Source organism: Oenanthe melanoleuca, chromosome 5 (assembly GCF_029582105.1).
Source record: "Oenanthe melanoleuca isolate GR-GAL-2019-014 chromosome 5, OMel1.0, whole genome shotgun sequence".
NCBI classification, from domain to species: Eukaryota; Metazoa; Chordata; class Aves; order Passeriformes; family Muscicapidae; genus Oenanthe; species Oenanthe melanoleuca.
In genome coordinates, this window is record NC_079339.1 from 54569794 (window position 1) to 54585216 (window position 15423).

A 15423-nucleotide genomic window follows, 5' to 3' on the forward strand; every position below is an offset into this window, starting at 1 on the left:
GGGATGTGGGGGATCAGAAGGGTGCAGGGGATGCTCAGAGGGATGCGAGGGATGCTCAGAGGGATGTGGGGGATGTTCAGAAGGGTGCAGGGGATGCTCGGAGGGCTGCTTGGAGGGATGTGGGGGATGCTCAGTGGGATGTGGGGGATGCTCAGAGGGATGCAGGGGATGCTCAGAGGGATGTGGGGGATGCTCAGAGGGATGTGGGGGATGCTCAGAGGGATGTGGGGGATGCTCAGTGGGATGCAGGGGATGCTCAGAGGGATGTGGGGGATGCTGGAGGGACGCGGGGGATGCTCGGAGGGATGCGGGGGATGCTCAGACGGTTGCGGGGGATGCTCGGCCGGGCGGAGGGGATGCTGGCGGACCCCACGCCGTGTCGCCCCGTCCCCTCCCCATCCCCTCCCATCCCCTCCCGTCCCCCCCTTGCCCTGGCACCCCGCGGGCCGGCGGGGCGGGCGCGCAGGCGCGGGGGGGGCGGGCGCGGCGCGGGGAGCGCGGAGCGCGGCGCGGCCCCAGATCCGCGCTGCAGCCGCCGCGGGGGCGCCTCTACCATGAGCGGCCGCGGCCGCCCCTGCGCGACTCACGGGCACCGGGCGCTGCCGCCGCCGCCGCCGGCCCCCCCCCGCCGCCGCCGCCGCCGCCGCTGCCGCCGCGCACCCCCGGCCCCCGAGCCCGGCGCTGCAGGATGCCGGGCGGCAAGAGAGGGCTGGTGGCACCGCAGAACACCTTCCTGGAGAACATCGTCCGGCGCTCCAGCGGTGAGAGATGCCCCCCTGTCATGCCCGTCCGTCCGTCCCTCCGGTTTCTCGCCCCGGCGGGTCGGTGCCAAAGCGGTGCCTTCAAGGAACGGGATCCGCGCATCCCCTCCGGAGCATCCCCTCGCGGTCCTTTCCCTGTCTCCCCGCACTTCTCACATCGCGATCGCTACCGCCAATTTGAACCTTTTTCTCTTCTATGAGACAATAAATTGTCATCCTCTCCTCTGATATTTTTTTCTTTTTTTTTTTTTTTTTTTCCTTCTTTTTTCTTTCTCTTATTCTTTAGTTTTGTAATAATTAGGCTCGCAACTATTTCCATTCAGAGCGTTCAAAGTTTTTTTTTTATTGCAATTCTGTGACACTTTAAAGTCTGTGGTGAAGGTGCTGGGAAAGCGGTGAGGGAGTGACTGTGGTTTGGATGATGGCAATCCTGTGGCTGAGCAAATGGGTGAAGAACTGTCTGCAGTTGGTCATTTACGGCTCCTCTGTTAGGTGAATGTTTACAGGGCTAGTTCAGGACTGTGTGGCACCCACTTATTCCTTGCTGCTGGAGCTAATTTCTCCCTTTCCAGAGCACTGTACACAGCTCCATTAAAGTTACGATGTGTTTGCAGCCCACTGTCTCTTTGGGTGTGCTGATGTAGATGCTGCTTTAGGGAAGTCCTGTTCTAGTTGCATTCAATTTTTTAATGTAGTTTTTGCACTGGTATATAGCTACTGAGGCATAGAAGTGTTTGCACAGATGGGTTTGCTAAAAGATAACTTGGTCAGCCCAAGTTTAAGGCGATGCTGCCATGGGGAAGCACCTGGGGACAGGAGTGGGAAAGATGAGCAGAGGATGGAGAAGAGTTACTACATTTAGTGTTAATCAAGACACCAATAAGCTGTGAAATTATGCTGGAAAATGTTCTTTCCACCTTTCCATCTTGCACAGTGCTGGATGTACCTCACAATCACACCAGTGTGGTCTGGTGTGCTGGCTTGGAGTGGATTTTGATGGCACATAGTGAATTGGTGATTCATGGATTTTCCTCATGAGCAGGAGCAGGATGAGGAGCTGGAATTTGTTTTAAAATGATGTGTGGTAAAATGCCAGCTTTGTTTTTGGGGGCTTCCTCCCTGTTGTGTTGCCTCTGTCAGTTCTGTGGTCGGCAGCTGACTCCCTGTCAAGCCCTGTAGCTGCACGATCTCCAAGAGCTGGTTTCCCCCAATAGTGTATTTATTTCCCAGGATATTAAATGCAGGCTTAATTAACAGGCATTTACATAGCACTTTGCCTCTGACAATTTCAAAGTGTTGGGTGGAATTTAATTACTCTTCATGGCTCGTTGTGGAAGAGGACATACAGAGGCTTTCTCAACCTTTCATCGAATTGTGGCGTAAATGGAGGCTTGGGGCATCACAGCAGATTTCCCTAGGTTGTGCAGCATGTCAGTGGCAGGGCTGGGAGCATGGTTTGGGAATGCCATGGTTTTGTATCATGCCCTAATTAAATCACACATCCTCCCTGGTGGAAGCTCAGTAAAGCTTTGAGATATCAAAAACTGGGAAAGCTCAGAAGGCTTCCAAACATTATACTTTAAAAGCATGTATCCCCTCCAGTTTTTAACCTGGTCTAATTTAGGAGCATAAATCATGCAGATATGGTCATTCATTCTGCTTTTGCTGTGCCACTGATGATGTCTAAGCATGGTGCTAGCTAGAGAGGTAAATCTTCCCTGCTGGACACAAAGAGGAAAGTAGATTGGGAATTTGTATTTAACTCATGTAAGTTGTCAGTGCTGTGAGCTGAAGCATGATTTAGTTCTTATTTTTGTCATCCAGGACATAGCCTTATTTATCCTTTATAGAAATAGTAATTTTCATTGGATTCAGTACTGTTTAATCCAAACTTAATAATATACAGTGGAGCAAATCTGGTTCAAGTATCTCCTGCCAGTGCTCACTAGAAGACAAGGATTTGGTCTGCTGGTTGTCTGCTGGGTTTGTTTTTAGACTTGGATTCACCAAGTTCTGAAGGATTTTTCATTACCAGTTTGAGGAATGGGATGAAGGAAAGACTGATGATTGTTTTTAAAAATACATATTCAGCATTCCCCCCACCAAAAAACCTTTCTGTCACTGTTCCTGGTTCAGAAACATTCTCCTTTGAGATTTGTCACGTTTATCCCATTGCAGTTCTTGATCATAAGTCTTTTTTTAACAGCCAAGAGAAGGTTTGTAGATTTGGGTAATAACTTCTATTAGGCTATGGGTACTGCTGGAAAAAATCAGGCAGGTATTTCGGCAGATAGGCTCTTCTTCAGGTGAAATAGAAGCAATGGCTTCAAAATGAAGTGTTGATGGAGACAAATTACTCAGAGTTACCAGAGATGGATCCTAATAAGAAAATTTATAGACAAAATTGTAATAATTTTAAAATGTAGAAAGTCAGGGCTGGGAGTGGGTGCAGCGGGAACACAGTGTGCAGGCTTGGTGTGGTGTGTAGCAATCATATATTGATTTTTCAGCACTCTTTGGGCACTTTCTCTTTAGGAATGTTGAGAACCCTTCCTTTTTACCTCATCTGTGGCTGCTCATCAGGTTAAAATTGTGGGAGAACTGCTCACAGGTGCAGCCAGGAGCAAAGCACCAAGCAGGAAGGAGTGGGGTGGCTGTGACCAGGGGGCTGTGAAACGGGGTGACAGTGGCTCTTTGCCCTCTGAGTTGGAGAGTGGCAGAGCTGGGCTGCCCTGCTGGCTGCCCCTGTCCATGCCAGTGTGTTTGGGAAGGATGGAGCAGCTCCCAAAGCCATGGGGGGGTCCCACGGGTCACCTTGCCTGGGGAAATCTCCTTTGGAGACGAGTTTACAGCTTGGAGCTTGTGAAGGGTTTTAGGTCAGTGTTGAACTTCGGGGTTTGGGCAGCATCACAGGTGCTTCCCAAAGCGTGGGGTGGTGCCTGGCAGCCCCTGCTCTGCAGGTCTTTGCTCTCAGCACAGCTGAGCTCCACTTAAGGAGAGCCAAAGCCCAGGGGGAGCAGCAGGGTCTGTCCTTAGGGCTGCTGTGGTTGGTAAAAGGGACAAACAGACCTGTCTTCAGGGTAACCTCAGAGCACTCCCTGCAATCTTCTTTTTTTCTTCTTTCCAAGCCCAGTGAAAATACATTGAGGCTTATCTGAGGCTCGCAGAGATTGATACAATCTCGCTGCAGCCTTGGCTGTGCCCTAGATCTCAAGAGCACCAGGTCTTTTGCTGAGCTGAAAGGTGTTTTGTGAGAGCACTGGGCTAAATCACATTAAGGTGTCTGCCTTTTAGTGCCATTAGTATTTGGGATGTTTAATAAGGACCATCCTAAGGGCAATGTTCTCTCCCAAGATGTTCTCAGCAGGCTGTGCCTGTTATTACTGATATTATTGTTCACTCCTTCAGTGCATTTAGAGCTCCTACTGATACTGCCCTGTGCTCAGCATTGTGGAAGGGCAGGGGATAGAGAATTAGGCAAGTCTCTAGATCAGGACTGGGATTTATGGACCTGTCCCACGGGCAGAGTCATCCAGTGAGTTGAGCCATGCAAGTCTGTCTTGCCTTCACAAATTCTATCAACAAAAAATTAAGTATATGTTGATGGCATAGTTTGCTTTTATGGTAGAACATGAATTTGTGGAAAGGGTGACTCTGGGACTTGGCAGCAATCCACAATAAAGACTACTAACAGTTTGGAAGAGGTGATGAATTTAGTGAAAAACAGTATATGATCTTATATTTATGATAAGAGTCATCATTATTGAGTATTGTTTCTGTTGCAATAACTCTTAAAAGCTTCCTCATGAAAGTGGGTCTTTCACAAATGCATTTTGACACTGAGATGAAATCTGTAAGGTTTACATGGGAATTTCAGCATGAGTTTTAATGAATCTAGCATTTAATTCCTGGCCTTTTTCAGCTTTATGCCATGTTCCCAAAGAGCAGTTCCTTGCCACAGACCTTTATGCCCTGCTGGGTCCCTGTGACTGATGGGTGAAAGGATCAGTCCTGTTCACAGGTGATTTTTGTCAATCAGGTTACCTGGAAAGCGGGGGAAACAAGTGTCACATCTGTAGCAGTAAGACACCTTTTTAATTTTTATTCCACTGGTATTACAGATAAAATGAGTGTCTCTTTTCTCTTCTGCTTTTACTGGCTCATCTAGGGTTCCTGTTTTCCAGGCAGGGATGTGTGATGTGATACACATGGGCTTCTCTCCCCTATATTAAAACAAGTTGCATTTTCATCTGGCACCAATTAAATTACACGTGCTGCACAGAGAAAGCTCTTTAAAGGAAAGTACTTCAAGTGTAGTGGATGTCTGTCACTTGGGATCCTCTGAGAAAAATGCAGAGCTCAGCAGTTCCCTAAATCCCTGCAGAGCAGCAGGATGCACCGTGGGGTGCAAGTTTCCATCCTCCAGTTCAGCTCAGAAGTTTTTGAAGGGATGGCCAAGGTGCTCATGTCACTGGGGCTCTCTCTGGCATTTGAAGGCACAGGGCTCCTTCTGCAGCTCCTGTGACTGCAGGGTGCTTGCTGACACATAAATCAGTGCAAAGTGGATTTTTACTCTGACAAGCATTACTAGATGACATATGTGAGGGGTTTGCAATTGCAGACACCCTGTTTTCCTTGCTTTTCAAGTGGGCTTGCTGAGCACAGGCTTATTAAGCATCTCTGCTGCTGAAATTGGGGGAGTTCTGCATGGTCTAAAATGCTTATTTGTACTTAAAAAAAAAAAAAAAACCAAAACCAAAAACAGTTATGGAAGCTCTGTGCCATTTTATTAATTTAGAAACTTGAAGAATGCCATTTGTTAGCAAAAGGAAAAGCTGGATTTCCTTGAGATATGATCAGCTGTTTTGTGGTCTTATGTCTAATTGTGGCTCTGCTCTTCTTTCCTTCCTTCCTTCCTTCCTTCCTTCCTTCCTTCCTTCCTTCCTTCCTTCCTTCCTTCCTTCCTTCCTTCCTTCCTTCCTTCCTTCCTTCCTTCCTTCCTTCCTTCCTTCCTTCCCCTCCTCATATAATTTATCATTTTATTATTATATTTAATTTTATTCTTGATTTTTTTTTTCTTTTTTTCTCTTTTGTCCCGTGGTTGGTGGGAGAGGTATCCATCCTCTCCCTTTGGAGGAAATTTGAGTTCTGCTGAGCACTTGCCACAAGAGGTCACTGCAAGAGCTGCTGCATTCCCAGGTTAATGTTGAAACCTGAGAGAAGGAAAAAAATTAAATTGATTTTTTTTTTTTTTTTTTTTTTGAGGAAACATTCAGGTTTTCTTATTGCAGTTGGAAGGACTATACAGCCAAAGAATAATGTCAGGAAGTGGAAATACATTTAATTAGCTTGTTTTACAGGGTGCTGTCTGGTGGTGAACTGGGATTGTAAATGATTCTCTTGGATAGCTGAAGGAAATAGGATTTTCTGATTTGATAACATTAAACAATAGAAGATTTTGGAGTTGGTACTCTAATAATCTGCTTTTCAGATAAAAAGAAGACAATACTTGTTTAATCAGCACACTCAGAGCACTGACTATTGTAAGTGCTGAGCCCTGGGTATCCCAAGGGCCAGGGCCTGGCTCCACACCCAGGAGGGGTTTGGGATCAGTCCTGTGGAAAGCTTTGCTTCACCACTGGCACAGGGAGGAGAGCACAGGGGATGCAGCCGATTTTCTGCCCAAACAGGTTTTTCTGAGCAGCAGCCAGGCTGTGTGGAAGTGCAGCCAGGACTCGCTGCGGGCTCAGTGTTTGCAGGAGGAGCCTCGTGTCTGAGGAGCTCCTGTGCCACGATTTTCTCCTCTGGGAATGGGAAGGCAGAGCTCTCATTTGTATAAAGCTGGAAGTCTGGATTCTGGCTCTCCCTGAGGGTGCCTTGAGTGAGAGCTAGCTACAGCATGCTCCAGTTTAAATTTAGTCTCAGTACATCTATGTTGTGCTCTGAATAATTTTAATAGAGAGCAGATTCAGCAGTGGCATTTAGATGATAACTGGGATAGGTGAGGGTTGGTTTAATTCTCAGATAAACTGATGTGTTGGGGAGAAACTGTGATCAGAATTGTATGAAATGTCAGTTTTCAGGTAATTTATAGAGATGCTCTCATGTCCTTATTGCCTCAGAGCTCTTCCTGTGGTCAGTGATGTGCCACAGTAAAGGCATGAGCTGTTTTTGGGCTTCCACACTCCAAATTATTGCAGTTAAATTTCTAAGTTTTGAGAAGATAAATTTCAGGTAGACCCTAATTTTTCTTCTTGAGCTTGCTTGCTAAACTGCTGAAAGCTGCTGTGTCCCAGCTGAGTGGCTTACACGTGGATTTAATATTTCAGCCAGAGCTGGATTATTTGTCTTCTGTATTATTTGAGGAGCAGTTTTTGGGGCAGGATGTGCATAATTTCAGCACAGTCAGTGTGATGACACCTTGCTCTGGGTTTAGCCCTCTCTGCATCTCCATAACATGAGTATTAAATAAAGACAGCACTGGCACAGAAAGGTGACGTAAAGAGTCAGCCCTTTGAGAGTTTATTTTTTTCAGGCAAGCAACGCTTAATGTGCTGGGTAAATTGGATGACACTGATGTTTTGCATGCTTTAAAGACACTGGGGAAATTATAGCTTTGTTAGAAAACAGCACTGTGGTTTTACAGACAGGAGTACAAAGCGCTGGTGGAGGTTGCTGCTTCAAGAGCAGAGGTTTGTCTGCAGCCAGCCCCAGAGCTGGAGGGGTGTTGGTGCCTGTTGAGGGAGATTTCAGAGGGCTGTGCCCCCAAGGGGGCTTAGGATCTTCCTCTGTATCCCATGGGGATGGAGCACATGGCTGGAGTCACCACAGACAGCACTGAGTATTGTCAGGACCAAGACTGGCTCAGAAAAGCTAAGAAAATTAAAAAAGAGAAATTTTTTAGTACACCCCTCCTGAGTACACCCAGAGAGGAGCCCGAGCAGTTTTCCAAGATGCTCTAAACAAGTCTGCAGCAATATGCTGACCCCGTGCAGTTGTGAGGAGAATCAGCAGACAGCAGTTGAGGTGGTTTGGTGCTTTTATATTAGCAAAACAAAGGCAAATTCCAGATATTTCCCAGTCCCTATGAGGTCTGAGCTGCCTTTGCTGTGCAGTGGAAGGGTGACAGTTCTGAAGGACAGCTCTGTGTAAAGTTGATAGAGTTAGGAATTTGTTTCTAGATGGAAACACTGCTTCTATTTGTTGCTATAATCATTATTGTTGTTTGTGTTCTACTACTTTACTTTAGAATGTCTTTTCAGTGGTGACCTTTCTAAAAAAGGCCAGTTGTCAGTTTCCTTGGGAAGAGAGGGAATTCTCAAAAATGGTGATTTAAACAATTTCGGTTGCGAGTGGTACCCAAGCATTCTTGAGAAAAAATGATTAGAGACAAGGTTTCTCACTTGGTTAAGCATATCTCATGGAATGACTTAGCTGTTCTTGCTCTCCTGTCATTACATAACAGGAATTTTGCACTGCTTTAGGCATTTTGTTAGTTAAAAATTTGCTCGCACACCGTGGTCTTTTTATTTTGTTTTAATAACAATCACAAGGCTCAGCACTGTGTTGAGTGCTAGCTGCTGCAAGATAGAGCAAGATTAAAGGCTTGCTGCTCTACAGCACAGGCTGCCTTTATACAAAAGAGCCTTTTTACAAAATAGAATCGTGGCAACAGCAAATGCAGCGCCTTTTAAAAAATTGTTTTCCTCAATTTGGTGTTTTCCAACCTGAAGTTTTGCTGACTGTTTGCCTCTAATACCCTGCTTCCTTGCCATCAGCATTAAACCTTGTAAATATGTTATGAGAGTTTTGTTAGCTAATAAAAAGCCTGCTGCCTTCCTGAGTGGAATCTGGCAAGTCTGAGACAGACAGGGCTGCTGGCAGCCCCTGCTTTCCTTATGGTGTCCAGAGCTGTCCTGTCAAGCAGCATGCACACCCTGCTGGGATTTGGGCTCCCTACAGTGCATCAGAAAGGGCAATGGGTGGAGAGGATGGCTGGTGGAGGCAATGACATCAAGACAAGCTTAGAGATAAAAAATGTGACCTTTTGTCTGCAAGGAAATGGGAAGTGGACGTGTGCTTTCAGTGCATTGGAGAAATCCGAGGATGAGCACATCAGCAGAGATTTTGGGATAATCATCGTGTGAGTTTTGAAATTAGCTGCATGAATGTGTTTTCAGAGGACGAGATACCCCACCATGGTCAGCTGGATCCAGTTTTCTGGAGTTCCACCATGTGCTGGATCACACCAGAGTCTGTCAGAGTTTCTGTCCTGCTCTCAGCAGTGACCAGTCTCACTGACCTGTGGGGAAGTCCCAGCTTCTGTAGAAAAATACTTGTGATTTTGGGAGCTTCACAGAGAGAGATTTTCCTTTCTGGGCCACAGCATGGATATTGCACAAGTTTTAGTTCCCAGCACCTTACAGCTGATATCAGCTGTATTTATGCCCTGCCATCATAACTTTGGCTCTCCTTGGCAATTCCTGTTGTGATCTTTCCATGAAGTTGTGACACAATTAAAGTAAATTTGTGTGTTCTGGTAAAGGTGCAGTGGCTGGATTCAGTGATGCCCAGTTATTAGCAGCTAAACTCTTTTCAGAAACACTTGTTATTGAGAATATTCCCAGTAGAACATATTCTTTCAAAAGACTTGCTTGCAGAATGGGGTTCTTGTCCATTGGATCTGACAGGAATATGGCTGTGGAGATCCCAGTGCTGGTGTCCTTGCCATGCCCATCACCCTGCCATTTCCATACCCTTTGTTGGCTCCCTTTCTTTTTCTTCTGAAGAAAATGAGGTTTTTTCCAGCCCTTGTTTCTTACACCTGGTTCAGACAGCCAGCTGGAAATTGGACAGAGTGGAATTTGCCACAGACTTGTGGAAATCATAATCAAAGACACAACTGTGATGACATTTCTTAGCCAGGAAATCACGAATCTGAACTGTAGGAATATGAAAGTCAGTAATGCAGGTGGATTTAGTCATGAACTGGCTGTGGGTCCATCCTCATTGGAGGGAACTGCAGAAATGGACTTTCAATGAGTAGTTAGTGGTGATAACATGATTTTATAAAATTATGATCAAAGCCAGAGATTCTCTCAAAGTGTCCTGTCATCCAGTACACAGTTTGGATTTTTACAGCTGGGTATGGACTGGCTCATGTAGAATTAAATCTGCCTGGAGTTATGATTTGTAACTGTAGAAATAGGGAATAATTAATTGTGTCTTTGTTGAAGAAAAAAATATAAGGTAAGTTAAATACAGAGAGTTCTGTGAATACTGGGATTTGGGTACCCAATAAAACTGAAGGGTCAGACACTGACCTGTTCTTCCTTCAATTGTGTCAAGTTGCTCAGTGAGCAGCAGCATTAATGAAACATGGATTCCTGTGGCTTTGTGCCTGCAGTTGGATTTATTGGTCTCTAACAAGAGGCAAACATTGATTCAAGGTTTTCCTTTGGCTGGAATTGGACACACAAACACACACACACACAGATATTTGACCTGGCAGTGCTGGGTTTGCAGCTGGGCTCCATCATCTTGGAGGCTTTTTCCAACCTAAAAGATTCACATTCCTGTGCTGAGCATGGATGAATGAGCTTTGCTTGCTTAGGAGACAAGGGGGAAAAAAGGAAGTCACATTAGGTAAAGGAAAATTCAAGGGGGAGAAAGAAAACCTTCTAATATCTGGTCAAGCTTCTAATGCTAATATTATGGATGTGATCTAACCTTAACAATTAAAAATGCATGTATCTACCAAGATGTTTCTAGCATCTTTTTTACCTCAAATATTATGGGATTTAAAAGAAAAACAAACCCACAACAATTTGTCAGTAGCTTGGCCTTACATTTTTTGCCTTCCCAAGTTTCTTGTGGATTTGATCCATTTGGTGAATACCTTATCAAATATTTTGAGACCCTCAGGTGCAAATAAGTATAAAATCCATAGAAGACAGCCATAAATGCTGTTTATCTGGCTGCACCATGTATCTCCTGCTGTGTGCTCTGTCCTGCAGCAGGGATGTGGTGGGAATGCACACTGGAGTTCATGCCTGTGGATGGGGAGGCTCTGCAGAGGGCAGGAGGGATGTCTGATTTTGGACTGAGGTGCTCTGGGGAGCTCAGGGATGTGCAGAGCATCCCTGAGTGCCTCTTTGCCAGGCTGTGCCCTTTGTGTGGAGGCGTGTGAGCAGAATTTTGGCCAGAGATGGTTCTTGCTGATAAAAACAATCTTTCCAAATTTAACGTGCAACCTTGGGTTGTTTGCCTGTGGGTTGGGAAATTCAGAATTGCTGATGCTCCCAGCATGTCCAGCTTCTGGAGTCTGGTGGTGATGGGGAGAGCCCAGGTTTGGGGGGTTGGGGGTGTCTCCCCTTTTCCAAACTGGACATCCTGCCTAATGACAAAAGGGAGAAATCTTGCACCAGTGTTAAAGTGGTAAGACAAAAAGCAACTCTTCAGTGAAAGCTTTCTGGTGCACAAATATGGCTCTGTGCACATTGAAAAAGAATTTTCACAATTTATATAAGGTTAATTAGTTAGTACATCTAGCCAGTACATTCAGTAGGAAATCAGTTACCCTAGTAACCCACCCTTGGATCAGCACTTTGGAGCTGGTCCCAGGGCTTCTTTGCTCTATTTTCTTGTTATATCTGCTAAGTTCTGGTGGAAATCAAAATGTCCTTATCTGAAATTCTCTCCTTAAGTATAAGATTAAACAGAATTTCAAGAATGTGTTAGAAGACTCAGCTTATTATGAGAAAGGGCAGGAAATGTACTAAAAAGTATACAACTGTGTATTAAAAATCTACAAGGCTACAAATATATGAAAATATATAAAAAGCTAAAAAATCTTTAGGCATTAGTGGAGGTGTGAGGGGAATGCCAGTACAGTGGGATGAGCTGTAGCAAACATTTTGGTCCCCAGGGGTTTAGGATGTCCCCTGAGCTGGGCTGAGCCCCAGCAGAAAGGGGCTGGAGGAATCCAGGGATATTTTATTTAATGCTCAGCCTTTGCTCCATATCTCCTGCTGTTTGTAGGGAGGGCATCTTCCTGTGGGCAGGAAAGCAATTTTTTAAAGTTGACATTTAGGCTTAAAGAATATTTGTGGTGGATCTGAGTAAATGCCTTGAGAGTAAAAGTGTTGGATTCCACAAAATCTAAACTTCTATTTCTCCCATTGGTTGGCTTTTAAATATTTTAAAATCTGCTTTTCTGTAGAAAATCCAATAATCTCCAGATGATTTTTTTTCAAAATTTATGCTTATAAAGAAAAAAGATAGAAATACTATTTTTTCTTAGTACATGTTCCATATTCAATAGAATAATATTTGGAGAATGTACAATCCAGTCACAGTTATAAACACTCTGTGTAGGGCATGTGTAGCTCGTGCAAACTCAGTGTCACTTTTATGTTAAAATCAGTATGCACACCTGAGTAAGTGTCTGTTGTTGTCATAACCATTCTATGGTTATTATGAGGAAAATTTGTAAAAATATCTTTTTATTTTTTCCCCCCACAAGAACTACTGAAAGGAACATTTCCTACAATTTTTATGCAGCAATGATTGTTAATAGTTACATTTTAATATCTTTTTAGCACCAGCGAATGCACCATATAGCTCCATAGCTGTAGTCAAAATGAAATTGAAAATTAACAGGAAAAATAAGGAAAACACTGAAGATTACCAAGGACTACAATTTTAAAACATCTGCTTGCCCCAGCATCACCTGGCACTCTGTCCCTCATCCCAGGGATGCTGGCTGTGTTCTGCAAAACAGACTCAGACCTGCCAGGAAGAAAAAATTACTTCTCTAAGCAAAAGAGTCATTATCAGCTTTGGGCACACATACAGCATTTAAAACTCAGTTTGCTCATTAATTTAATGTTGCTTTCAAATACATGTAAAATAAAAATAAAACATGCTGTCTTGCCCAGATGTTGTGAGTAAATGAATGCTTTCTAAATTGTTAAAGCATTGGGGTTTATATCAGTGTTTTGTGGTGTAGGAAGCTACTTGCATTACCAGGAGTTATCCTGTTTTATCACTAATTCTTTTCAGATGTCCATCTGCATTTCCTTCTGAAGTGTCAAGACAGAAGTTACTGTCACAAATAACTGCATCTGCTGTGTGACACCAGGAGGATTTCTCTGTACTTTCCACTGACACCAGCCCTTCCTCTCTTGTGCTCTTTGTCCTTTCAGAGTCCAGTTTTTTGTTGGGAAACGCCCAGATTGTGGACTGGCCCGTAGTTTATAGTAATGACGGATTCTGCAAACTCTCTGGGTACCACCGAGCTGACGTCATGCAGAAGAGCAGCACTTGCAGGTATGCTCACTGCTTTTGCTGCCACTTGGTGCACTTGGAAACTTCTGATCTGCTGGGGAGGTTTTGGGAGAAGGGATTGAGGTGGGAAAGGCATTGTTCTGCAGATGTTGAAGACTTTAAACTGTCTTTAAATGAAACTGGCAACTTATACAGAACATGGTAAAGCACCTTGACATTTATCCTGGCTAGTATTGGTGAGAGCATACTCTAACTAATGATCCAGTAAAGAGAGTGGGGTTTGGGTAATACAGTTCAAAGGCCCTTTTGCTAGATGGTTCTGAGTTCTGCTGCTACCATGCCAGGAGGCAGTGGGCTCTTCTGCAGCCCACTCTGGCCCCAGTAATGCACAAAGTGCATCTTTATTCCCAAGAAGGTGATTAGGCTGCTGATATATTTACTCTAAGCATTGCAGCTTTATGGCCTTTTTCTTTTATTGGTGGTCTTTCAGGAGTGAGCAGCTGTGATTTGTGGCTGGATGTGCATTTGAGCTGTGTCTGCTCATCCTTTAGAAAGAGATGCTTTTGGGGAAGGACTGCTCCCTGATGTGTGTGCATGTGTGTGAGCAATGCAAATGAGGGACAGAGGCAGGAAGGGAGGGCTGAGATACAAGTTTGGGTGGGTTTTCTGTCTCCTGGGAGTGACTGGGGACAGAGAATGGAATATCTGGAAGTGCTCAAGGCCAGGCTGGACAGAGCTTGGAGCAGCCTGGTCTGGTGGAAGGTGTCCCTGCCCATGGCAGGGGGTTTGCATTTTTGAGATCCCTTTCAACCCAAACGATTCTGTGATTCTGTGATTCTGTGATTCTGTGGTTCTGTGATTTACAGTGACAATTTCTGGGAGATGGTGCTGCCATACACTGGTGACCAGCTGATGCTCCAGTGTTAGATTTGGTGCTGGGCTGGCACCTCTGTGGCCTGATTTTTGTGTCCTTGCAGTGCCAAAGCTGTGTAAAGGAGCCCCACTGAGGATGCCCATGGGACCCACAGAGCTGCATCCCAGAAATGGTGTCAGCTCTTCACCTTGCAGAGTTTTGAAGCTATTGATGTGTATCTGTGCTTGCTGTTCCTCCTGGGCAGATGTTTGTCTCTTGTAATTGATGCCTGAACGCTTTTGGATGAAGAGAGCTGTAAATCTGGTGTGGGGTTGGATGCCTCCTTCACTTTTCCTCTGTCCAGGGTAATTCCTCTCAAACAGCTGCTAGTGCCCTGCAGACCCAGACCTGCCCTGATGCTGCTGCTCTGCATCCTGCCAAAGGAGAGGGGAGCACAATGTGGAACTTCAGACAGGGCTTTTCTGTGCCAAGAGATGCCTTAGGAGGGAGATGGGAGCCCTAAATGACAACTGGTCTGTTTCAGGGGTGGAGAAAATATCTAAAATTGTGCCTCTCTCTGTGTATTTCAGCAAGTCTTGCTTCTCTTTGATAAGTGTGTTTTCTATGTAGTAAGATTCTCAGTAGCAGAGTGGTTTTGATATTTATGTCTTGTACAGTTAGCACTCAAGGCATTTGACAAGCACTAAATAAAAAAAAAAGAAGAAAAAGAAAAAAAAAGGCAGAAAAAGACAGAGTGATTGACTAAAGAAGTAGGAGTCCCTCCATGTGTACAAAATAGGACAGACTAAATTAAATTAAACTTGTGATAAGCAAAAATCTTATATAACTTGTGCAGTGGAAGGCTCTGAGGTTCCTTTGGTGCTGTTAAAAATTGCCTTCTGAAAAATGTTTTTATTGTTCCAGAAGCCTTTAAAATGTCTCTTTATGTGTGAATATAATATGAGATTTGAGCATTACAGGTTTACTGCAACAATAAGCTGCCTGTAATTTAAAACATAAAGTTGATTGATGTTCTGCAGCACTAACTGGTATCGTCCACCTCTCATCATCAAGTAGTCTTTGTCATTTTAACACTAATTAATGACAACTTGCTGTATTATAAGTCATGTAAAATCAAGCACCTCAACAAATTCTTGCTATTTTTTTCTTCAGGACAATGAGAAACATTTTTTTAGGTCTCAAAAAAATAAAAAAGAGATGCATCAGAGCATTAAAAGGGGCATAGATTAAAAAAAATTAAAAAATCAAACTTTTTGTTGTCATCTCATGTATAAATGTATAAAAGGTTAGGAGGTGAAATGGGAGAGAAAGGCAGTTAATGTGAAGAGGAGCTGTGTTCTGCATGTCCTCGAGACAGCTGTGCATGTTAATGATGATCAGCACATTGATGAAGCCTGGTGCCTGGGTAAAACCATTCCCTGCCTCAGCTGCTGGGGTGCCATCTCCTTTGCTGTCCCAAAGCTGACAGTTCTGCCTTGCCATTTATAAAATCACAGAATC

The 15423-nt window shown here is 44.5% G+C and overlaps 1 protein-coding gene across 1 annotated transcript in view; it reads left to right on the forward strand.

Annotated features, from left to right (window-relative positions):
• The first annotated feature begins 688 nt into the window (after window positions 1–688).
• The window catches only part of KCNH5 (potassium voltage-gated channel subfamily H member 5), a 146547-nt gene continuing 131812 nt past the window's right edge, over window positions 689–15423 (forward strand). The window contains exons 1-2 of the mRNA XM_056492958.1: window positions 689–761; window positions 12968–13091. Coding sequence (XP_056348933.1) covers window positions 689–761; window positions 12968–13091 — 197 coding nt within the window. The remainder of the gene's footprint in view (window positions 762–12967; window positions 13092–15423) is intronic.